Source organism: Ornithodoros turicata, chromosome 1 (assembly GCF_037126465.1).
Source record: "Ornithodoros turicata isolate Travis chromosome 1, ASM3712646v1, whole genome shotgun sequence".
NCBI classification, from domain to species: domain Eukaryota; kingdom Metazoa; phylum Arthropoda; class Arachnida; order Ixodida; family Argasidae; genus Ornithodoros; species Ornithodoros turicata.
Window position 1 is genome coordinate 101,332,742 of NC_088201.1, and position 20,931 is coordinate 101,353,672.

The window sequence follows — 20,931 nt, forward strand, 5'->3', positions numbered from 1 at the left end:
ATCCTCTAGTGGTTATTTGGGAATATGGTTTTGGAGTTGTCGATTCACCAGTACTTACCTCCAATGACCGTTTGTTTCTTCGCCATTTGAAGAAGCATCTACGAGAACACCGGTTACATGGTGATGCTCAGCTGGAGGAGGTGCTGCCCACTAAGGCTCGTAGATGATAACATGCATGGGGAGTGGGTTCTTGCCATTCTTGCTTGTTAGGTTTGCAATTACAGAACGCCACCCCAGGCTTTATAGCACAATATAATAATGTGCAATAATACCCATTCAGTGGGTGATGGATTTCTCAAATGGCAGTTTAAATCAGTGTTAAGGCCCGGCTACAGGAAAATGAAAACATGGCCCAAGGATTTCACAATAAATTTATTGCGGGTGTGCTTTCTTCTGCTTTCTGGATGTTATTTGCTCGTGACAGACCACTAAACGGTGAATGTCGAAAATGGGGGAAGAGATCCGTATGAGGAGCATCTTCATATATCCAAGATTTAACGGTTTGCGGAAAGCAAATTAACTGTATAGAAATACAGACTTTGAGGTCAATTAGAAATACATGTGGCTGGCACAACTGACGAGCGAAATTTCTGCCCGAATAGAGATGGACTGTTAGGCGCAGTTGATAAGATAATACGCCCCCTTGGGCATCTCGACTCGTTCAGCTGCCAGTCGAATGTCGCCTGGGCAGTAGTACCCAACTGGGCATGCGCAGTCACGCTTCAGCAACTTGGTTCCAGTGACGTATGACTCCGATATGGCCATGCAGGCGTCAGTTCCAACGGGGTTGCACATGGGTGGCTGCGCATAACATATTTAGCAGAGAATTAGTGTTAATGCTTTATTGCAAGTTTGCGCTTTACTGATTACACATGCAAAATTCAAGTTTACCGGAATATAGGTTGCTTGTTTAAATACACAATACTAAACAAAAGGAAATGTTTTCGATATAGACGAAGCAACGTTACCTCCTAATTAATCGAACCGAGAAAGCGACATAACCAATTAAGAAGTATCACACACAAGGGATGAGCACAAATCCTGCTGACAGGGTGGAGAATAAGAACTTGTCGTTGCGAGGCTTCTGCAAATGACCGGTATGTGAGACGATGATAGACTTTCTGCGGTCTTTGAAAAAGGAAAATATCGACCGATATTCCGGTTTGTACAGACATCAAACAAAGGAGCTGCGAGTCTTAGGGCCCCGAGCTCTGCTAAACTGTTCACTAAGGGATTCAATGATTCTCGCACGTTTCCTATCTACAGGTCATTTGCCACCATACCCAACTCGCCGAAAAGCTCCTATATCATTTCCCAGCTTGCCGAAAGGGGTTGACCTTTCCCCTCAAAGATAATCTGCTTAACTGCATTCGGCGAACTGGGATTCGGCCGATTGGGCTGTGACCGTCACAGCCCAATCTGCCGAAGGGACATGTCGGTCATTCGGCCAGTCGAACCAGCCCATTTGGAGGTCAAGGGGTTACGACTGTCTCCCGGCCTTCAAAGCATTCGGCGAGTTGGGATTCGGCAGATTGGGAGGACACGGGCTTTACATTCAAGAAACTTGGGAAGAAAATCGGTTGCAAGCTTCTGTTACTTTTACGATTATTGACAAGCTTTGAACGCTGTGACGGAATATTTCGGCTGGAAACGGCGCAGATGTCACAAAAATAATTTGTGAAATGTGAGGAGCGGTCACGCTGAGCCGCAGCAGGAAGGATGTGTTGGAAGCAACACTGGGCGGCCGTCCCGCGTCACTTGGTATGCGTCCGCTTGATCTGTGCTTGTGTGCATTCAACGCCTTGTAGATTTCTCGTTCTTTGTGCAACAATGAGTGATATTTATTTATTTATTTATTTATGATTGTACCTCAAGTGCCTTTGCGGGGCGTTACATGAGGGGGGAACAAACTCGCACATAAACGTACACGAACATGCTAAATGCACATAAAGAACTTGAACTAGTGGCGGCAAGGTGAAAAACCAAACAGAACAACCAGATCAAAAACCAAAGTATGTAGACAAACTGCTACGAAATACAGCAGCCTCAGAGACTGAGACGATAGACTGGGGAAGGTCATTCCAAGTAGCTATAGTATGGGGAAAATAAGAATACAAAAAATAAGCAGTGCGACACGATATGGACATTACTTTACATGAATGATCAGACCTTGCTGAGATGTAATGAGCTGGAGCAACAAAGGAGGGACGGATAGAAGAGTTGTGAATTTATGAAAAAGACAGAGACAAAAGAAAGTTCTACGAAGCGAGAGCGGAGGCAAATGAATTGACGACTTGAGAGATGTAATGCTTGAAGGATAGGAGTAGTCAGAGAGAATAAAACGAGTTGCACGGTTTTGGACAGATTCAAGGACTAGCCGGTTTGGCTAGTTTGGTGGGGGTCCCAGATGGCCGAGGCATATTCTAGTTTGGGTCTGACTAATGTTTTGTATGCAAGTAATCGGACATCGGTCGGTGCTTGTTTTAGATTGCGTCGAAGATAACCGAGCTTGCGGTTAGCATCATTCACGACATTGTGTACGTGGTCAGTCCAGGAGAGGTTAGTTGAAAAATTAAGACCCAGATATTGGTAACAGGAAGAAGAGGGAACGGGAGTGTGTCCAATGTGGTATTGGAACGTTAAGGGTTTTTTAGACCGAGAAAAGGGAAGATGATGGCACTTTGCAGAGTTCAGGGGAAGAAGCCATGATGAACACCATGCAAATACTGAGTCAAGGTCTTGCTGAAGGGTCAAATGGTCGGAATGAGTGTGGATGGGTTTGTAAACAACACAATCATCTGCAAATAGTCTGACAGAGGACGTTAAAGAATCTGGAAGATCATTAATGAAGTTAAGAAACAGAAAGGCTCCAAGAACAGAGCCCTGCGGAACACCAGAAGAAACAGGGACAAAGGAAGAAAGGGAGTTGTTTACAAGTGTGGCCTGTGTTCGATCGGAAAGATAGCACTGGATCCACAGGACAACATCGGGGTGAAGATTAAGTAATGACAGTTTATGGATAAGGCCACAGTGTGAAACAGAGGCTGCGTTCCAATACCGTGGTTAGTTGACTGCCTAGCGGTCTAACCGGAAGTGCCGCCATGTTAAGTCTCGTTCCAAATCTCGCCAAGTCCGCTATTCAGTCGGCTACCGCCTAGTGCGCATCGATGCAGTCTAGTTATACGCCTGACCATCTGACAGCCGGGATGGAGACGCGCGTTGACGGTACCAGCGTTCCCGCTGTTTCTGCTGGCTTTAAATGCAAGTTGCACATAGTGATATGTTTTTTAAAACACCAAGAGATAATAATGACAACAACGCGGGAAACGCTAGTACCTGCTGCGCTTGCGCCGTACGCATTTCTTGCGTGAGCAGCCAGATGGCGCCAGAGGCGCCTCGGCTAGGCAAGCCTGTTCCAATAGTGACAAGCAAAGGGGTCTAGTCAGCTGCCTAGTCAGGCGGCTTCGCGGGCGCGAGGTATTGGAACGCAGCCAGAGTCAAAAACTTTCTTAAAATCTAGGAAGATGGCGTCTGTTTGTATACCATGGTCCATATTAGAATGTATGTCCGAGCTGAATAAAGACAGCTGTGTTTCACACGATAGACCCTTGCGGAAACCGTGCTGGTGTTTGTTAAGGAGATAGGACGGTAATTCAAGGGAGACGACTTGTCGCCCTGTTTAAAAATGGGAATAACCTTCCCCTGTCGCCAGTCATGAGGAAGATATGCGTGATGAAGTGATTGCGTAAAAATGGCACACAAGTATAACGATGTGGCTACCCTGGTATTCTTAAGCATTTTAGTGTTGATGGAATCGGGTCCAGCTGACGAGGAAAACTTTAGGCCGTCGATTATCCTGATTATCCCGGCCTGTGACATCACAGTTTTTTCCATAGCTGTGAAACTACTATTAGAAGGGGCTACATTTGTGACGATGGGTAAACAATCCTTCGTAAAAACAGTAGCAAAAGCTTCATTGAAGATGCAAGCGCAATCGGCGTCATTTATCCTTGAGCCATCGGCATCAGTTAGGCTAATGGGTTCAACACGAGGGGGATTAATAACTCGCCAAAATTTGCGAGGGTTTGCTGAAAGCATAGCTGGGAGTTCAGAGTTGTAAAAATCATGCCTAGCCTTGCGGAGAGCCCTAATATATTGACACGAGCATTACCTATACTTTAAGTATGAGAGACTAGAACCAGTGCGTTTTTCCCGACGAAATATACGTTGTTTCCTGGAGGCGAGGCGTATCGTAATGGATGGGACGTGTGCATCAATCAAATCGGTAAACTTGTTGCGAAAGAGCTGCCAATTTTCCTCTGCGGAACGTTCATCGAAAGAACGCATGAAAAATGGGAAGTAGGAGTACAGTTCATTGTTAATTGTCAAAAAATCGGCACGGTCATATAGTTTAATTGTCTTACACACCGGCTCTTTAACTGGACGGGGTAGTCGCAGCGGGACATGTATAGTTTTGTGGTCGCTAAGTGAGGTTGGAAATGAAACAGAACCAAAAATAGATGGATCATTAACAAGTATTAAATCGAGGGTAGATGACGATGAACAAGCAACACGAGTTGGTTCCCGTATTAACTGCGAAAGATCGAAGTTGAGACAAATATCCACAAAGCCAGATTCCTCTACAGATTTACCAGACGGGACTGACCAATCCATACCTGGATAGTTAAAGTCACCAAAAATACAGGTTTTAGCATTAGGAAAACGAGTTATTAGCAAGGAGAGTAAATTATTAAATAATGGCAGAAAACCAACATAGTCAGGTGGCCTGTAGAAAACGACAACAAGGAGTTTGATATACGCAAATGATAACATGACACAGCACGTTTCCAAGGGAGACAAAATGTCAACCGGTGTACACTGTACATCGCTTTTGATACCAATGAGAACGCCTCCACTACGACGTTCAGCTCTGTCGCAGCGATATATATACAGTCAAACTCCTTTATAGCGAACACATTTTTAACGAAAATACCACTACAGCAAATTTTTTTTGCGGTCCCGCTGGAGCCTATAGGTCCAATAATAGACATCCTTTTTAACGAAAATACCTTTACTGCGAATTTTTTTTGCTGTCCCCTGAGTTTCGTTGTAAAGGAGTTTGACTGTATTAAAAGCTGGATACAGTGAAGATATTTCGCGATTGTTTATATCTGGTGTTAACCACGTTTCTGTTAGAACGATACGATCAGAAGAGCAGTCATGGATAAGGCTTGATAAAACGTCTTGTTTATTAAGAATACTTCGAATATTCGAAAAGATAACTGACATCTGTCGGGGTAGAGTACTCTGACAGCCATTTTGCGACAGCGTTTCTAAGAGGTGGTGCATCAAAACTTGCGGCAACACACCGACTTCTACGTCGGGTGTTTCTTATCTTCGCTTCCCGAAAGATGGAAAGCGTCGCCGTGAGTGGAGAGCGCTTCTAAAGGCTTGAATGAGTGGAATGATTCGATACAGAGTAGAATATGTTCCAACCATTTCGAATCTGAAATACTCGACATCAGAGTACGACTGATGCACGAGCTGGGAGTCTTCCAACATCGAAAAGTGTTGCCGGAGGTACGCTGTTCTTACGCTCTTCCAGTTTTTTAAAGTTTAAAGTTCTGTAGTTCTAGATTGATGTTCTACATCTTCATACTTTTTCTCAGTATTTATGTTTTATTTTAACTAGTCACATCACAATCACTGTTGTGGCGCATTATGATCTTTGCTGTCGATACGCAAAAACAAAAAAGATCTCGAATCATTATCATCCACTTACGCTCTTCCCGGCTGCTCCTATGACATCTCAGCGGGGCACCGTACGGGACAAGAAGGTTCAAAGAGGTATGCAATATACAAGATAGTGCTGATATTACCTCCTTTGGTAATCGACACAAGCCTGATAGAACTAAAAATATATATATTGTAGATGAGGCTCTGAAGGAAGGAAGACTCGCCATACGCGACGAACACCCGTTCAACACGGAGGTTGCTGTCCGCGTTCACCTGTGGCTCAGAAGAAACTTCGTCCCACCCCTCAGAGTCAGACGAAAATGAAATAGGGTCGTAATGCCCTGAACCCATGACGGAACACTGGTGCCAAACCGCTACGACCGACGGCGACACACACGTGCTTCTGCTGCTTCTGCATACACAGTAAATTTTCGCATTCGCACAGTAAATTCACGCATTGCGCTCCGGTTTAGGTTGTACGATGGAACCACGGCTGGACGTCTGCCGTGCAGGATGGTGCTTACGCAGGAATGTCGAACTGTATGTCTCGGTATGCTGCCGCGGGAGCTTTTATTACACTAAAAATATGAGATGGACTATTTGCTCCATCCTGAAAGGTATTTTCAATAGAATACTGTCCTTTTAACAGTGTTTTTGTTTTTAAACGCCCATTATAAGAGTGTTTTATGAGGAATACACCTAATTAAAGTGTGTTTTAGACAACACCCTTGATTTGGATGCAAAGGCAACATCAAAAAGGTGTACGCCATGGGACAAGCCATTTACGCACAAAAAAAGTGTAAAAAAGCTTACTGTGTACCGTGTGACGCCATGCGTCGGCTTCGTGCGGGCGCTCAAGGAAAGGTAACTTTTGGCCCCCATCCTCCCCCGACTGTGGTGTCGGTTTGGATTAACTGATATTTATGCATAATACCTCGCGTAAGAGGGAAACCATGCCCACAGCCGGTATTTGGGGGCCAGTATGTGATTAAAGAGTAGTGCAACATTTTTTTTAAAAGATCCTTCCGCAGTCTCCCTTTAAGGCGGGTGATAGGCATGTAAAAAACCAGCACGGTGATTACCGAAACTCATCCGGCTCAGACATGCCTTAGTTGCTTCCGCGGCATAAAACCTAAATCATCATCATCATCATCAGCCATGCACACATGCAGGTAGTGCTCAAAGAGCTCGCTGTTGTCGGCCTCGTAGATGTGGGCAAACGTCCTTTGTTCTAATAAATATATTCCCACCCCCCGCCGAACCTTTGTTTTCCCTCTTTTAGATAAAGTACCTAGGTTAACGAACAACGCACACACAATAAAGAAACCGAGATGGCTTCTCCAAAGAGAGACAAAGTACACACGCCAGCTGAACAGTTTGTCTGACGAATTTAAGCAGAATTCATGCCTCCCCAAGCGCCCGACTCACAAGAATCGGCTATAGTGCCGTCAGCGTTACTGTGCGACGTGGCTTGAAAATATCTGATGTCGAAATTACGCTCTTGTAAAACTCCATCATAGTAGCCGTCTGTTTTTGTATGACGTTTGTGTTAAGCATGACAGAAGAGAATTATCTCATTGCAAATAAGAAGATAATTTGTGGATCGCCCACACGATGCATAGGCACTCCTTTTTTGTTGTGCTGTACTTTTCTCCACGAGTCGTGAGCTTTCTGCTTAAGTAAAGCACGGTGTGCTCCTCCCCCTCCTCATTAACCTGCGATGGGACATCCCCAAGCCTCGGATGGCTTGCGTCACACTGAACTAGTGAATTTCGTAGAGGAGTCTGAAAATAGGGATAGAGCATCCTTCAGGCGTTCAAGCTCAGCGATTTTCTTCTCGTCCCATACCACTATCTCTAGGGCGTTACTGCGGTCGTCAATTACAGGGCTAGCTACACTGGTATATTCTAATGTGTAGGGCTGGTAATAGCCAGTAAGTCCAAGAGAAGCTAGAATATACCGCTTGGTTCGAGGAATGGGGAACTCCTTCACAGCTGCAACTTTTTTTCCTCTGCTGGTTTAAACCCATCCCTCGTAGCCTTACCCGGGAAACCGATCTCATACTGATCCCCGTAGAACTTGACCCTGTAGCGCCTCATCGTCATCGTCATCGTCATGTCTCGCTCCTGCGCTACGTGGCGAGAATAAACGTTCATTCTCACCTGGTCTCTTTGTATGGCTGGTCCCTCGTTCAACCGCCACGACCGGCCCCACAACTGATGACCCGGATGTCAAGAATGTCATTCGACGCGCAAAAAATATTAATCACACGATGGGTGTCAAAAGAACAGATTCCATGGCTGTGCTATTTATAGCACAAAATGATATATAGCTATACATATTTATAAATATATATAGCCGTGTCGACGCGAAACTGTGCCATGGGAAAAGATTTATGTGTTGAAGATTAGTAACGATGCCGTTACAGATGACGTTGCGGAGTATGGATGTAGATCTCGCGTTGACGCGATGCTGCCAGTTGCCAGAGCCCAGATGGTATCACTACTACGCCATACGGCCGATACATGGAGGCGGAGCGAAAGTGTACTGTAATGGACTATTACACCCTATTATTTACACCTATTACACATTACTACACTGTCATTGAAATATTTACGACTCCTGTTGAGGACTTTACAGCCACTTAATCTCCTTGAGGAGCCGTTCGAGAGGTTCTTCACTTTTGTTTGGGCAGTCGATTATTCAAATGTATTGCTGAGGTGGCGTACCACGTTTTCATTGGACACACCTCCTGGCGAGCTCGGCGCTCTTTGGCCTAAGTAGCCCTTGCGCCAAAAACCCTTCAACAACATACATATATACATCCCGGCGAGCTTCTCTCGGAGTGGCCTCCACTGCGATTCCATATGGTTGGTAGTGGTGCTGGTCAACAACTTTTGTATTTATATTTTGTTGTTTACCGTCATGTGATGAAATATCCTTCCGCTGACAGTCCGGCGTACCACTTCCAGGAGTCAGTGTATTGGTTGTGCGCTTGTGGACGTAGGTGACAGTATGAGCAGGGAATGTGTCCTTCTCCCTCTTCTTCGCTGGGCAGATTTTGAAGCAAAGTTGTTTGGACTTAAAGGGACTATGAAACGATTTTTTTCTTCGTTTCATTCGAAAGAAGACATCTTTCTGAGTCTAGAACCGAAATTTTACTTTCGTCGCGCGAGCGGATTTCTCGGGAGCGAATTTAAACAGAGCGGCGAAGGGAGGACAGCTGGCGCCGCGCCGTGATGAGCTGCCGAGCGGAGACACAACGGGTAACTTGACGCGACCACGGCCGGCTCAGCAACACGTCATCGTGACGTGTTGCCGAGCCGAGGAATCCCGCCAGGAGCATGCGCCGCAGGATCCCGTGTATGCGTTCATCGTGGCGGCAGCCACAGCGCGAGCTCGCGGCATTACTTGCCATTGTGCAACACCGTTGACGTAACGGGGAACCGAAGAGCGGTCCGTACAGTTACACCATCGGCAGGGAAATATGCGCGGGGGAGGAGGAACGCGGAAGAGACATTTCCAGCGCGCGCTCCTCGCAGAGTGGAGCGATTTCGTCCGGAAAAATTTGTGGCTTATTAGTTTCTCTGCGGGAAGAACGATTTCCATCGAAAAAAAGTATGGGGGTTCGGGAAATTTCATAGTCCCTTTAACGTCAATGAGGCCCCGTGTCCGTTTACTTACGACGATACGGCCGCGGTGCTACTTGCGGCAGTCGTTGATTACGACGCCGTGGCCGGGGTTACTGATTTTTTTCCTGGTGTGTGGGTGTAGCGAGCGTATCCTTAAAGACTTGCCTGCAGCAGGAATACCAGTCCTCAACGGTAGGTCGCGACAGGAAATATCGAGGCATCGTCGAGGGCCTGCCCGAAAGTTAGATTTCTTTAGAAACACTTCGTAATTATGACAGCATGCTCCGGTGCCAGTCTTACGTTCTCGAACCATGTCATAGACTGTGACCTGACAGTGGCTGTTCCGACAGCGAAACTGTCCGAACGCGCGGTGTGATATATTTAGGGTTTAGGTCACAGCAACAGCAAGGGCAATTGGCGTTGTCGGGCACCCGTCCTTTCCAATGAAACCTTGATACCCTTGCGTGGGTATCGGCGAGCACGTGGCCGAGCGTGAACAGATTAATTTTAGACACAGATTCAAGAGCCGTGTTCGAAACTGCGCGTTTGAAAAAATCCGCTTCTCGAGTACCTTCCCTTTCCAAAGAATCCGTGATGTAGCGTTGCGTTGGTATGGGCGTGCACGCGGCCGAACAGATTCATTTTGCGCACAGATTCAACACCCGTGTCTGAAACTGCGTCTTTCAAGAGATCCCGGTACCATTCGTTTCCTTGAGTCGCTCTAGCGTCGAAAAAAAGAAAACCTCTATTTATCATCACCATCCCTTTCCAATGAATTCATAATACTGTTACGTGGGACCGCTGAGCACACGACCCAGCGTGAACAGGCTCATTTCGCGCACGTGTTCACCACCCGTGTCGGGAACAGCGTGTTTGAAAACATTCGCTTCTCGGGTACCATTCCTTTCTAATGAATTCATGATACCATTGCGTGGGTATATGCAAGCACGCGGGCGGGCGTGAACAGATTCATTTTGCGCAACACCCGTGTTCGAAACTGCGGGTTTGAAAACATCCGTCGTTTCACATGTGTTGGGTTGTTCTTCGTTTAGTTTTGTCTCAAATGTGTGTGTTGTGTGTAATAATTTGCCTTTTACGGTCGAAATTTTCAAAAAAAATAACGCTTTAAAGTATAAGGGTAGTGGTTGGTACTTTTTTGTATTTATGCGAAATTTCGTGTTAATTGTGGTGGTCCGAAAGGTAGTGGGTTCGAATCCCACCGCTACCATCAGCTTTTGATGCAAGCAATGCTGCTCTAGATAGGTGATATGCAGGAAGTGTGACTCTCCTATAGGGACTTCTTCTTGGGATTCCCTATGAAATATAAGGGGGGCTACGGCTGTTACAGTCGACCCGGGTTTATCCGGACAGCCTCGTTTCCTGTGAAAATGTCCAGATAGCGGGGGAACCGGATAAGTGAAACACGAAAATCCAGCGTGATCCTAAAAGGACATCTTTATTGACCGTTACACAGAAAACTATCCATTGTCATCTGTTTCATTCTAATACACGCATCCAGTTCTTGCAAACATTTGCTAATGGCATTAACTTGCGAAATATTGTTTTGTTGCTCGGAAAATACTAGCGCTGTTCACAGTGCCGCCCGCGCTAACACTATCGGAAGCGACGACACTGGCGATGTCGTCATCAGTTATTGCAGCGCAGGGTCCTCGTTGGGAACCTTCTCAGTCTGAAAGGACCAGACTGCTCAGTGGATTACTTTTGTATAACGTGCAAAGTCGGAAAGGGAGAAACACCCTCTTTGTGTCAGCAAAAAAGAGGCTACGACTCCTCGACCTCGCTTGACTAGGTGTGGGCCAAGTATCCTGGACAATGACCGGGTAACTGAGGCCCATTGTTGGATATTAGTCACTTCTGTTCCCTGGAATTCTCGACCGAGTCCGGAAGCTGAAGTCCGGATAAACGAGGGCGAAATACATGGAGAGAAATCCGTCCCCATGCTTTTTTGCGCGGATCGCGCAGGATCCGGATAAACGAAGTCCGGAGAAACGCGGGTCGACTGTACTTTTTGTTTACGAACACAGGGTACAAAATTGTTCGGTAAATTGTATTTGTGTCAGTTTTCGTGTTCGTTGTAGTGGTTGCGGCGGAGGTCTGGATGGTTCTGGAGCAGACACGACCGCAACACCCTTTTGTGGGAAAACGCTAATTTCGTAGCGCAACTTTAAAAAAAAAGTTACGGATAACAACGGATAACAAAAACAACAGAAAAAAAAAGGAGAACAATACAAACGGCCTTGATAAGCCAGAAGCTGCCACCTTGTGAAATGCAACGAAGCGGTGAAGGTCATGTTAGGTCAGGGCGGGGATGGATGTAGGGAATCAGAAAGGACGGCTTGCTTTTGCTTGGTAAATAATACGAGGGGTGTTCAAGTCAAATCGGGACTTTCTGTCTTCTGAGTGTACAAATGGCTCGCGCTGCTTGCTTTTCGTCATTTTGACACCCGACAGGCCTCCGCGTTCACCACGTGGTGGTCCAAAGTTTGCGCAAAATAGAAGACATGTGCTGGACAAGATGGTCAACAACAAGGTGAGCGCGCACATCGAACAGCGAATTGTCATGAAGTTTCTCGTGAATGAAGGCGTAAAGTCATGTGAAATTCACAGAAGACTTCAGGCTCCGTATAGTCACGATACACTTAGCCGCAGCAAAGCGTTTGAGTGGTGCAAACGGTTCCGAGACGGCCGTACATCAGTGCAGGACGATCCCGGCCGGGGCGGCTCAGAGCCCAGTGTCAGAGTTCCTGAGAACATCCAACTTGTAGAGTGCCTGATCCTCAAAGACCGACGGATAACATGTCTCGAACTGGCTCGAAAGACGGACCTTTCTGTGGGAACGTTGAACACTATCATTCATGAACACCTCCAGTTTCGGAAAGTTAGTGCCCGTTGGGTCCCGAGGAAGCTCTCCGTGTTTGACCGGCAGAGAAGACTGGAAATCTCCCAAGAGCTAAGGTACCGACACTAAAGGAGAATCGTTCCTTGATCGGATCATCACGTGCGATGAAACGTCGGTGCACCATTTCACTCCTGAGTCTAAACGCGCATCAAAACAGTGGAAGCATCCGGGCTCGCCAGCTCCCAAGAAGTTCCGAAGCACCCCGTCTGCGGGTGAGGTCATGGCCACGGTTTTCTGGGACAAGGCTGGCGTTGTTCATGTTGATTTTCTGCCCAGTTGTACCACCATCAATAGTGCATATTACTGCCAGGTTCTCAGGGATGTGCATAAGGCGCTGAAGCAAAAGCGGACGGCTCATCACCAAAGGAGTCCTCCTCCTACGGGACAATGCGCGCCCGCATACGCATCTCACGACACGCACCTTACAAGAACTTGGCTGGGAGTTGCTGCCACATCCCCCTCACAGTCCAGACCTAGCCCCCAGCTATTTCCATCTCTTCGGGCCACTGAAGGCGTTCCTTGGGGGCCGCCACTTCAGCTGCGACGACGAGGTCAAGAATGCGGTCCGATCATGGCTGCTACGCGCCGGTAAGGATTTCTACACTGCTGGCATCGAAGCCATCGTGAAACGCTGGGACAAGTGCATTAGCGCAGCTGGAGATTACGTTGAAAAATAAAACTAATTTCTCGCCTGTAAGTTCATTTAAATTTTGCGAAAAATGAAAAGTCCCGGTTAGACTTGAACACCCCTCGTATATTAGCTTTGTTCCGGTAGGTTAGTCTAGTTTAGGTTTATCTAGTGCCCCGGTGAAATTTTTAGCTTTCTGTACGGGAACCTCTATGTGTTGTACTAGTACTCTCTATGTGCATGTGCTGCCGTAGTGCTTAAAGGGACACTAAAATGCCACCACAAGTTCACTTCAAATTCCGCACTTGTTGTCGTAATTCAAAACTTCGATTCCGTTACGAAGGTACAATTAGAATTATACCGGACTCTTTCTTGTCTCGGCACTACGCAGCGAACGTCGCTTGAGCCCGAGCATCGGGAATGCATCGGGTGCTTTTAGTCCATGCAGCGCGTGAACGCACGTGCCACGCCATGGAGCAGTTCCGGCGTCAGACAAAGCGCGATTTAAGCTCCAACCGCATGAGGCGTTTCTCCAGCGTTTATCGAGCGTCCTGCCACGGCGTTTGACGAGCGTAAAGCCAAGGCGTCGTGGAACAGTAGGCGCGCGACGCTCCCCGCGAAGTCCGAGCTGAGTAGATATGAACGATCGGCGGCGGAAGCAGCGCCCACGAACTGGCCAATCGGAAAGCAGTTGGAAGAGCAGCATCTGGTTACAGTTACGTAGCTACAAAAACGCGAAAATGAAGGCGCAGTTGTGGCAGCAAATTGCGGAAGACTTGAACTGGACTGGTAAGTTAGCGTGAGGTTGCAGAACATCGTGAACTACAGTGTCGTTCGTTGCTTCTTCACTGTAGTTGATGAAGTGCAAAGCCGGTGAAAAAACCTAGGAGACGGGTTTAGCAGGCGCTTTAAAACCCTCCAAAAGGCACGTAAGAACGGTGCTGGGGCAGACGCTGTTGAAGATGTATCTGAAGGAAGCATCGACTGGCCATACTTTCAGCAAATGCTTTTCCTGAAGGATGTGTATCAGACGAGGAGGTATGCTTTTGTCTATTTTCTCCTGTTACGTGTTACAAATATTGCCTCAAGCAACATAAAAAGCAATATATATGTGAAATGAAATATGTGAAAGTCGGCCGTCCCACTACTCATGCTTCATGTTGTTCAGAATCATTCTTCCCGCTAAGCGCCAGAGACTGGATATGGACTTCCCAAAGCCTTCGTTCTCATCTGTGATCCCATCATTTTTCGCGCTAACTTGTATTCTCTTCTTTTCCACTGAATTATGTAAGTTGTACATTGTGTGTTCTATGTGTATATCCTGATTCTTCTGTTGTTTTTCTTTCCGTTCCTTTTTATTTTTTACTGACTCATGTACCCTAATGTAATGTCCACTTGGATCTTTGAGGTAATGTCGGATATAACAAAATACATAACCTCCACACACACGATCGATTAGCATATGCACAACATGTCATGCTAATTGAGGTTGCGGTGATGGAACAACAACATCTCGATGAACATAGCAGGAGCAGGCAAGCTAGCTGGTGTTGAATTGATATTAATACTGCCTTGAGTTTGAAGGAAAAACGCAGGACGAGATGAACAGATAGGCTCACGAATATCTGTCTACGAATCTCATGAATACGAGTCTATCTGTTCATCTCATCCTGTGTTTTCCCCTCAAACTCAAGGCAATGTTAATATCAACATTATCTCACTTGAAAGGCGCTCAAGAGATGAGAATGCCCTAATAGCTGCTCCTCGATGTTCTGGAATCATTCAAATTGTTTGCTTCAAATAGCATGCCATATTCTTATTCATAGAGTAATGCACCAGCACTGCTACACTTCATTGAGTGCTACTAGTGTACTGCTTTCTTTTAATTGTTGTCTATCTCCATATTTTTCTTTACCTAATCAATCAATCAGTTGTGTTTCTGGTGGTGTTTTATTGCTATTCTTAGTTCACTGCACACAGCTGGCTCTTGGAGTGTTTTTGAGTACTAGAATGTGTAAGACTACAGGGATCTTTTATTCTAACCAGTAGTGTAATGCAATTCCTACACAGAACATCTGGGAATCTGCCTGACCCCGACAACAGAGCAGAGAGATCACCTGAGACAGTGCAGTCCATACTGGAATCTCTATACACTTCACTGACTGACTACCCCGCCTCAGACCCACTGTGTGACCTGACTTGCAGTGGAAGCCTGGCTGGAGATGACACGACCACGTTTCCACAGCCTTTGCCATCTTTGCAGTGATCTGCAGACTTCACTCTCTCAGCCGTCACCTCAATCACAGTCACCACCAACCTTTCCGTTGCTAGGTCGCACCCCCCAAGCAAAGAGGAAACGAAATAGGGCTACACACAATCACAGTGAAGATATCGACAACCAGATCAAGGCCATCGATGTATACGGCTTAATCAGCCGAAACAAAAAGATGTGCATGAAAATTTTGCTGATGTTCTGGCTGATCAGATGCGCCTCTGCAAACCAGAACATGCAAATTTTATGCGAGTTGAGTTATTGCAAGTCGTGCAGAAGTATCTGGAGATGTAGGCCACATTAATGAATAGGACTACTTTGCTTAAGTTAAAGAGGGCTCTGACATATAATTGCAATTAATCTGTGATAAACGTAAAAGACCAGCATAATGTAAAACCCCCAGGCTAGGGAGCACGAAAGGACAGACACAACACGAAGTCTCAAACACAGCTGAAAAATTTTACTTCACATACAATAATTATATACAACCAGAGTGAAGGGAACAACCAGTTGAGGACAAAAAGGGTATGTTCGGGGGAACAAGAAGTCGTCCCCTGTTGTTCAAATGTTGTTTATCGGATCCCCCTAGCTTGTGGTTTCTGTTATATTGGCCAGACAAAACGTTGCCTACATGATCGTCTGAGAGAGCATTCATTAAAAGTGAAAAATAAACCCTCAAACTCCGAAATTGCCAAGCATTTGGAAGAATGCTCAGATTGCTTTCCTCTATGGGATGAAACAATTGTAAAGGCTTCTGAACTAGACCTCCACAAAATACTTTTGAGAGAGACCCTACGCATAACCTCTCGTGGGAACTGTGTCAGCAACCCATCCGTAATCCTCGGTCCGGCCTTGAGCAGACTTCTTGTTCCCTTAAACTGACCCTTTTTGTCGTTAACTGGTTGTTCCCTTCCCTCTGGTTGTATATAATTCTTGTATGCGAAGTTAAAACTTTGCAGCTGTGTTTGAGACTTCGTGTTGCGTCTGTCTTTTCGTGTTCCCTAGTATCGGGGTTTTACATTATGCATCATCTTCACCAGCTCGCTTGCTTCCTAGCCATATTTTCATTGTAAAAGACCAGTTCATGCCAAACACAGCAACAAGGATATCGATAATAGTCTGGCACTCTACTTTTATGCGAACGGGTGATACGCTACACTAAGCTTACCTCTTTATCCCATTAATAATGCCGTCCACTATTTGTATCTTTGTTATCTTTTGTACGTCGATCTATCCGTCTTCACACCAGTTCTCAATTGAATTTTATCTTCAGTCGATTTCACTTTTGTGCCAATAGCAACTTGCTGCATACTGTGCAGATTGCATTAGTGTTTTTGCTGAGCGTCTATACTGAAAACGTTTAACAGAGAAAAATAAACAGCACAGCTCCTACACAGTCTAGATATTGTAGATATTTACTTTATGAATTATCACAGCTCTTCTACACCAGCGTTACATGGTTACATAGCTGTGCTCACTAATACAGAGCAAAAGAGAAGTGCGTAAATATGCTTCAACAGTATATAGTTCCTTATAAGGAAATAACATGCTCCTGCAGTTGATGGGTTTCAGGTGAAATACATGAAGTGTACTGATAGGGCTCTTCGTTTTCGGGTTTAACCTGATTTTTTTACAATAGTTCCCTCCCGAACAAGTTTTCAAGAATTCGGGTAAAACCCGATATCTACCCGAAATCATTGTGGTACTTCAACTTGTCGTTGTCGTTAACCATCGGAAAATGAATCATAACGTCAGCAAAGAGAGCTATTTGTGACAACCTATTTGTCCGCCTTTTATGATCTCCTCCAGCAGGACTCAAAGACCTGCTTTTGTGGAGCTCGGCAAGTGTTTGAATACTGCGGTCATTCACTGCCCCAGTTCCGAGCGGAAATATAAAGATTCGTGTTTCTCGTCCTAGTGTCACAGTAATGTAGTAAGACCAAGTACCATCCCCCGCATGTCTGTGCATGGCGTACTGTTTATAATTTAATGAAACATTTTCTTTGTATGTATTGCCAGGGTGTTTATTTTGGTGCAATACAAAGTTTTAACACAGACTTGTGATTAGAAAGATAATTAGTAGATTTTAGGTAATTGGTCACCTATTAGCACGGCAATACACGTGTAGAAAACACCATCTGTGTTGGTGTCATAGTTTTTTAAATCAAAAATTTGCGTTGCATCAAAATAAGAAAGTTCAGAAGCTTCAGCTAACTGTCCCCATCCAATTTTTTATGTTCACAATATATATATATTACATACCCAAATCTACATATCTACAGCACTTCCAACAGAGCTTCATTCAGGCCTTGGAGCCTTTGCTTTCACCCACTGCCATAGGATTGCACCTGCAGTACTGCTGAAATACTGGGCAAAAACCTCTCGACTCGCAGCTGCATTCCTGCTGTGATTACGAGCGTGTGTGCCCTGGATAGAGTGCAGCATGTTGCCGCCTACTTCATCGTGCCATCTTCCTTCAGTAACATTTCCAAATGCACTTTCCTTATCGCCATATTCGCTCATGTCTTTTCCATGAACTGCAAGAAAGTTGTGTAGAAGACAGGCTGTCTTAACGACGATATCCACATTTTTAGATGCAAGGTTGAGGGTCTGAAGGAGGGTCCTCTGACGTGCTGCCAAAATGCCAAAGGCATTTTCCACACAATTCCTGTATTAAAATTCCAGAAAAGAGGAGAATTAGCCAAAAATGGTGTGGAGCAATATTTGTGACTAAGGAAATAATCGTACCTTGCACGACTAAGTCTGTAGTTGAAGACCGCCTTGTGCAAAGGCAAATTATTGCCTGGATAAGGACGCAGGAAGTCAGTGCGGAGTTGAAAAGCTTCATCTCCGATGAAGATATTGGGGGCCACTAACTCTGTGCCTGGTAGTTGAGAAAGACCAGGGATCCCAAGGGTTCCAGCCTCAAGGTGGCATCCAATGGGTGAGCTGTTAAAGACACCGGAATCACTGAGACGTCCTTTATCCCCCAAGTCAATCAGGCGAAACCTATATTGTGCGTCCACAACTGCCATGTGCACGATGAAGAACGTTATCTGAAAATTCAGAATTTTGTGTAAAAACTCTTTGTATAAAACTTTTGTGCAATAACGTTGTACCTTGTAGTTGAAATATGCCGTTCCAGAGCGCTTTGGTGCTGTTACCTTAATGTGTTTTCCATCTGCTGCTCCTAAGCAGTTGGGAAAGTGCCACAGCCCTTTGAAGCAATGTTCAATATCTTGCCATTCTGCCGTAGACGGTGGCTGCAATGCATGAAGGCATTAATTACAGTGTAAGATTGTTAACAAATTATTTGTATTCACATCACATGAATTTGACTGGTATGTGTAAAATATACCAGTTATTTATAACATCTGTAAGCACACTGAATGTTACTCAGGCTATACCAACAGCTTATTGAGGATCACAAGCTTGGGGGAAGGGTCATTATCACAGTCGGAGTTGCAGCAGCTGTACGCACCACTGTAGATATGTGTCTCATGCCAAAATATGGTCATGTGCACCCGTCCAAGCTAGTTTCTAGCTTGTTATAAACACAGACGAAGGAATTAATGTTAACTCCATGTACATGTATTTCAATGTATCCCACAAGGCCGTGCAAGTCAGCAGCTGCTTGTCATTGCTTCGCGAGCGCTCTCCAATCCAACGCGGTATGCCATGGCAACATCCTTCAACTCCATGCCTGATGGTAGGTACCTGGGATGAGTGTACGGAAAGCTTATATGATGCGTAATTAACAGCATTATTTTTCAAGTACATATAAATGTTTGGTCTAATATGTTATAAAAGTAGTCCTTGTAATTTTGCTTGTGTCTTGTCTTGCACAGATAGGATCATGGAATCGCTCCTGCTTCCGTCGCGAGGTACCCACCCCCGCCACCCAATCAGCTCAGAACGAAAATGCTGCGCAAATCCCTGAATACGATTGTCGCAGAAATTGAGAAATAGAACATGCTCTCACCTCAGAGTGATCGCTTGACGTTCACGGGATGTGATTGGTTCTCTGCCTAGGTGCTGCTTTGTCAAAAGTACTTCGACAAAGCCATGCAGCCTGTCGAAGTTCTCCGGGCTCATTCGAAAGTACTTCGTATAGTACGTCGTGTCCCCCGAGTCCTTCAGTCGTCTCATCTGTAGAAGTATTTGTCATAAGTTTTAGCAATTATGAATATCATTCCTGGCAAGGCAGCAGACGACCACAATACCGATGTTGTGCTACGTTGCAAAAACCGAAAGTAACTTACTGCTGTGTAGAATTCGCTTTCTTGCTTTCTGTCCTGCCAAACAGGTCGAACCCACCATCGCTTTGGTTTGGCTTTGTTCATTCTCTGTTTCTTTTTCAGCAGAAGCAGTTTCTTTTTCAGCAAAAGAAGTTCCTTTTCGGCCATATGCTCCATAATAAAACCGCATGCAGTGAAGACAGGCAAAACATTCAAATCGAATTCTACCGTCTCACGGCGGTGCTGTAGAATCACTGATGGCTGGCTCGTTACTAAAATGTGTAGTTCGCTTCAAACATATAGCAGTTTTGTACGTGTATTACTTTTTTATTTGGAATAACATTGTTCACGAGATTATGTGAAATTGGTTTCCCTGAAATATAGCACAAATGGCCGCTAGGGTGCCGCCCATCCACTGCTTTGGAAGCGTCGTATGCGGTGTGCCCCGCGTTTTTCGCCAGCGTCAGTTGTCGCCGAGAAAAAGCGCAGCGTCGTGACGCTGGACAAACGCCTCATGCGGTTGGCGCTTTACGAAGCATGCTGATGTCTCTGTCCGAAGGACATGCAGATAATTGTTATCACTATAACATTTGGGATTACTGTTGTGGGCTACAATTCAGGAAATCGGTATTGAAAAATGTCGCATTGCGCATCCTGTCGCGCACTACACAATAATACGACAGGACCTGTTCCAAATCCACACGCAAATACATGCGCTTCCATCTCCTGCTGTCTGATTGGATGCCGCCAATCTTTGCTTCCTGAGGATCCATTCGTTGCCGCCAAAGACGGCTCTGTTTTTATTGCGTTTTTCTTCTAACCAATTTTGCGTGAATTATACTAAACTGACTTTCGTTTGAGAACAAGTTGTTTTTGCATTTTAGTGCCCCGTTAAAGTACTCTGTCTAGCAGCCACGTACAGCTTATTTTGTTGACAGAGACGCCACATGCTGTAAGATTGCTGCTAGCATATGCACTGAATCTTTAGAAAAGATGTTAGAAGCTGTAGTTGTGTACACGCGAAAGAGTTCACTAAACAGTGAGCAAGATATATTGTGATACTATTTCATGAAAATCATCACTACTTGTGCAGAAGCTCCTGCCGATCTAGAGCCGGCGTGTCTCTATGCAGAATTCCATGAGATTACAGAAGACATGTTTCTCTATTCCTGTTACACAACATAGTGAGTTCTCATCTGCGATTCTGAACAGTGACATGAGCTGTTGTCGCCCACAAGTCTTGTAAGCAATGTCAACTTGTAATCAAACTTCTCAAGAAAGCTCCTGCAGTTCAGCGGCTACAGCCAAAAAAAGAAACAGAAAAGCAAAAATAGTAAGGTCATGTGTGAACCACAGTCTGATTCTGTGAGTATTGTAAACATGACAACGTGGTTTCTAAATATTGTTTTACATTTTTCACAATGCAGTTATTCCCTATAGGTAGACTCTGTATACAGCCCAAATAATTATTTTCTTTGTTCCTTTTTCCTCTCGCATCATCGTGA

At 45.3% G+C, this 20,931-nt stretch overlaps 1 protein-coding gene across 1 annotated transcript in view; it reads right to left on the minus strand.

The window, feature by feature from the left end:
* Positions 1–389: 389 nt before the first annotated feature.
* Positions 390–20,931, minus strand: part of LOC135367143 (U-scoloptoxin(11)-Ssd3a-like) — a 237,949-nt gene continuing 217,407 nt past the window's right edge. Inside the window, exon 5 of the mRNA XM_064600265.1 lies at positions 390–801. Within this exon, the coding sequence (XP_064456335.1) occupies positions 613–801 (189 nt within the window). The 3' untranslated portion in view covers positions 390–612. The remainder of the gene's footprint in view (positions 802–20,931) is intronic.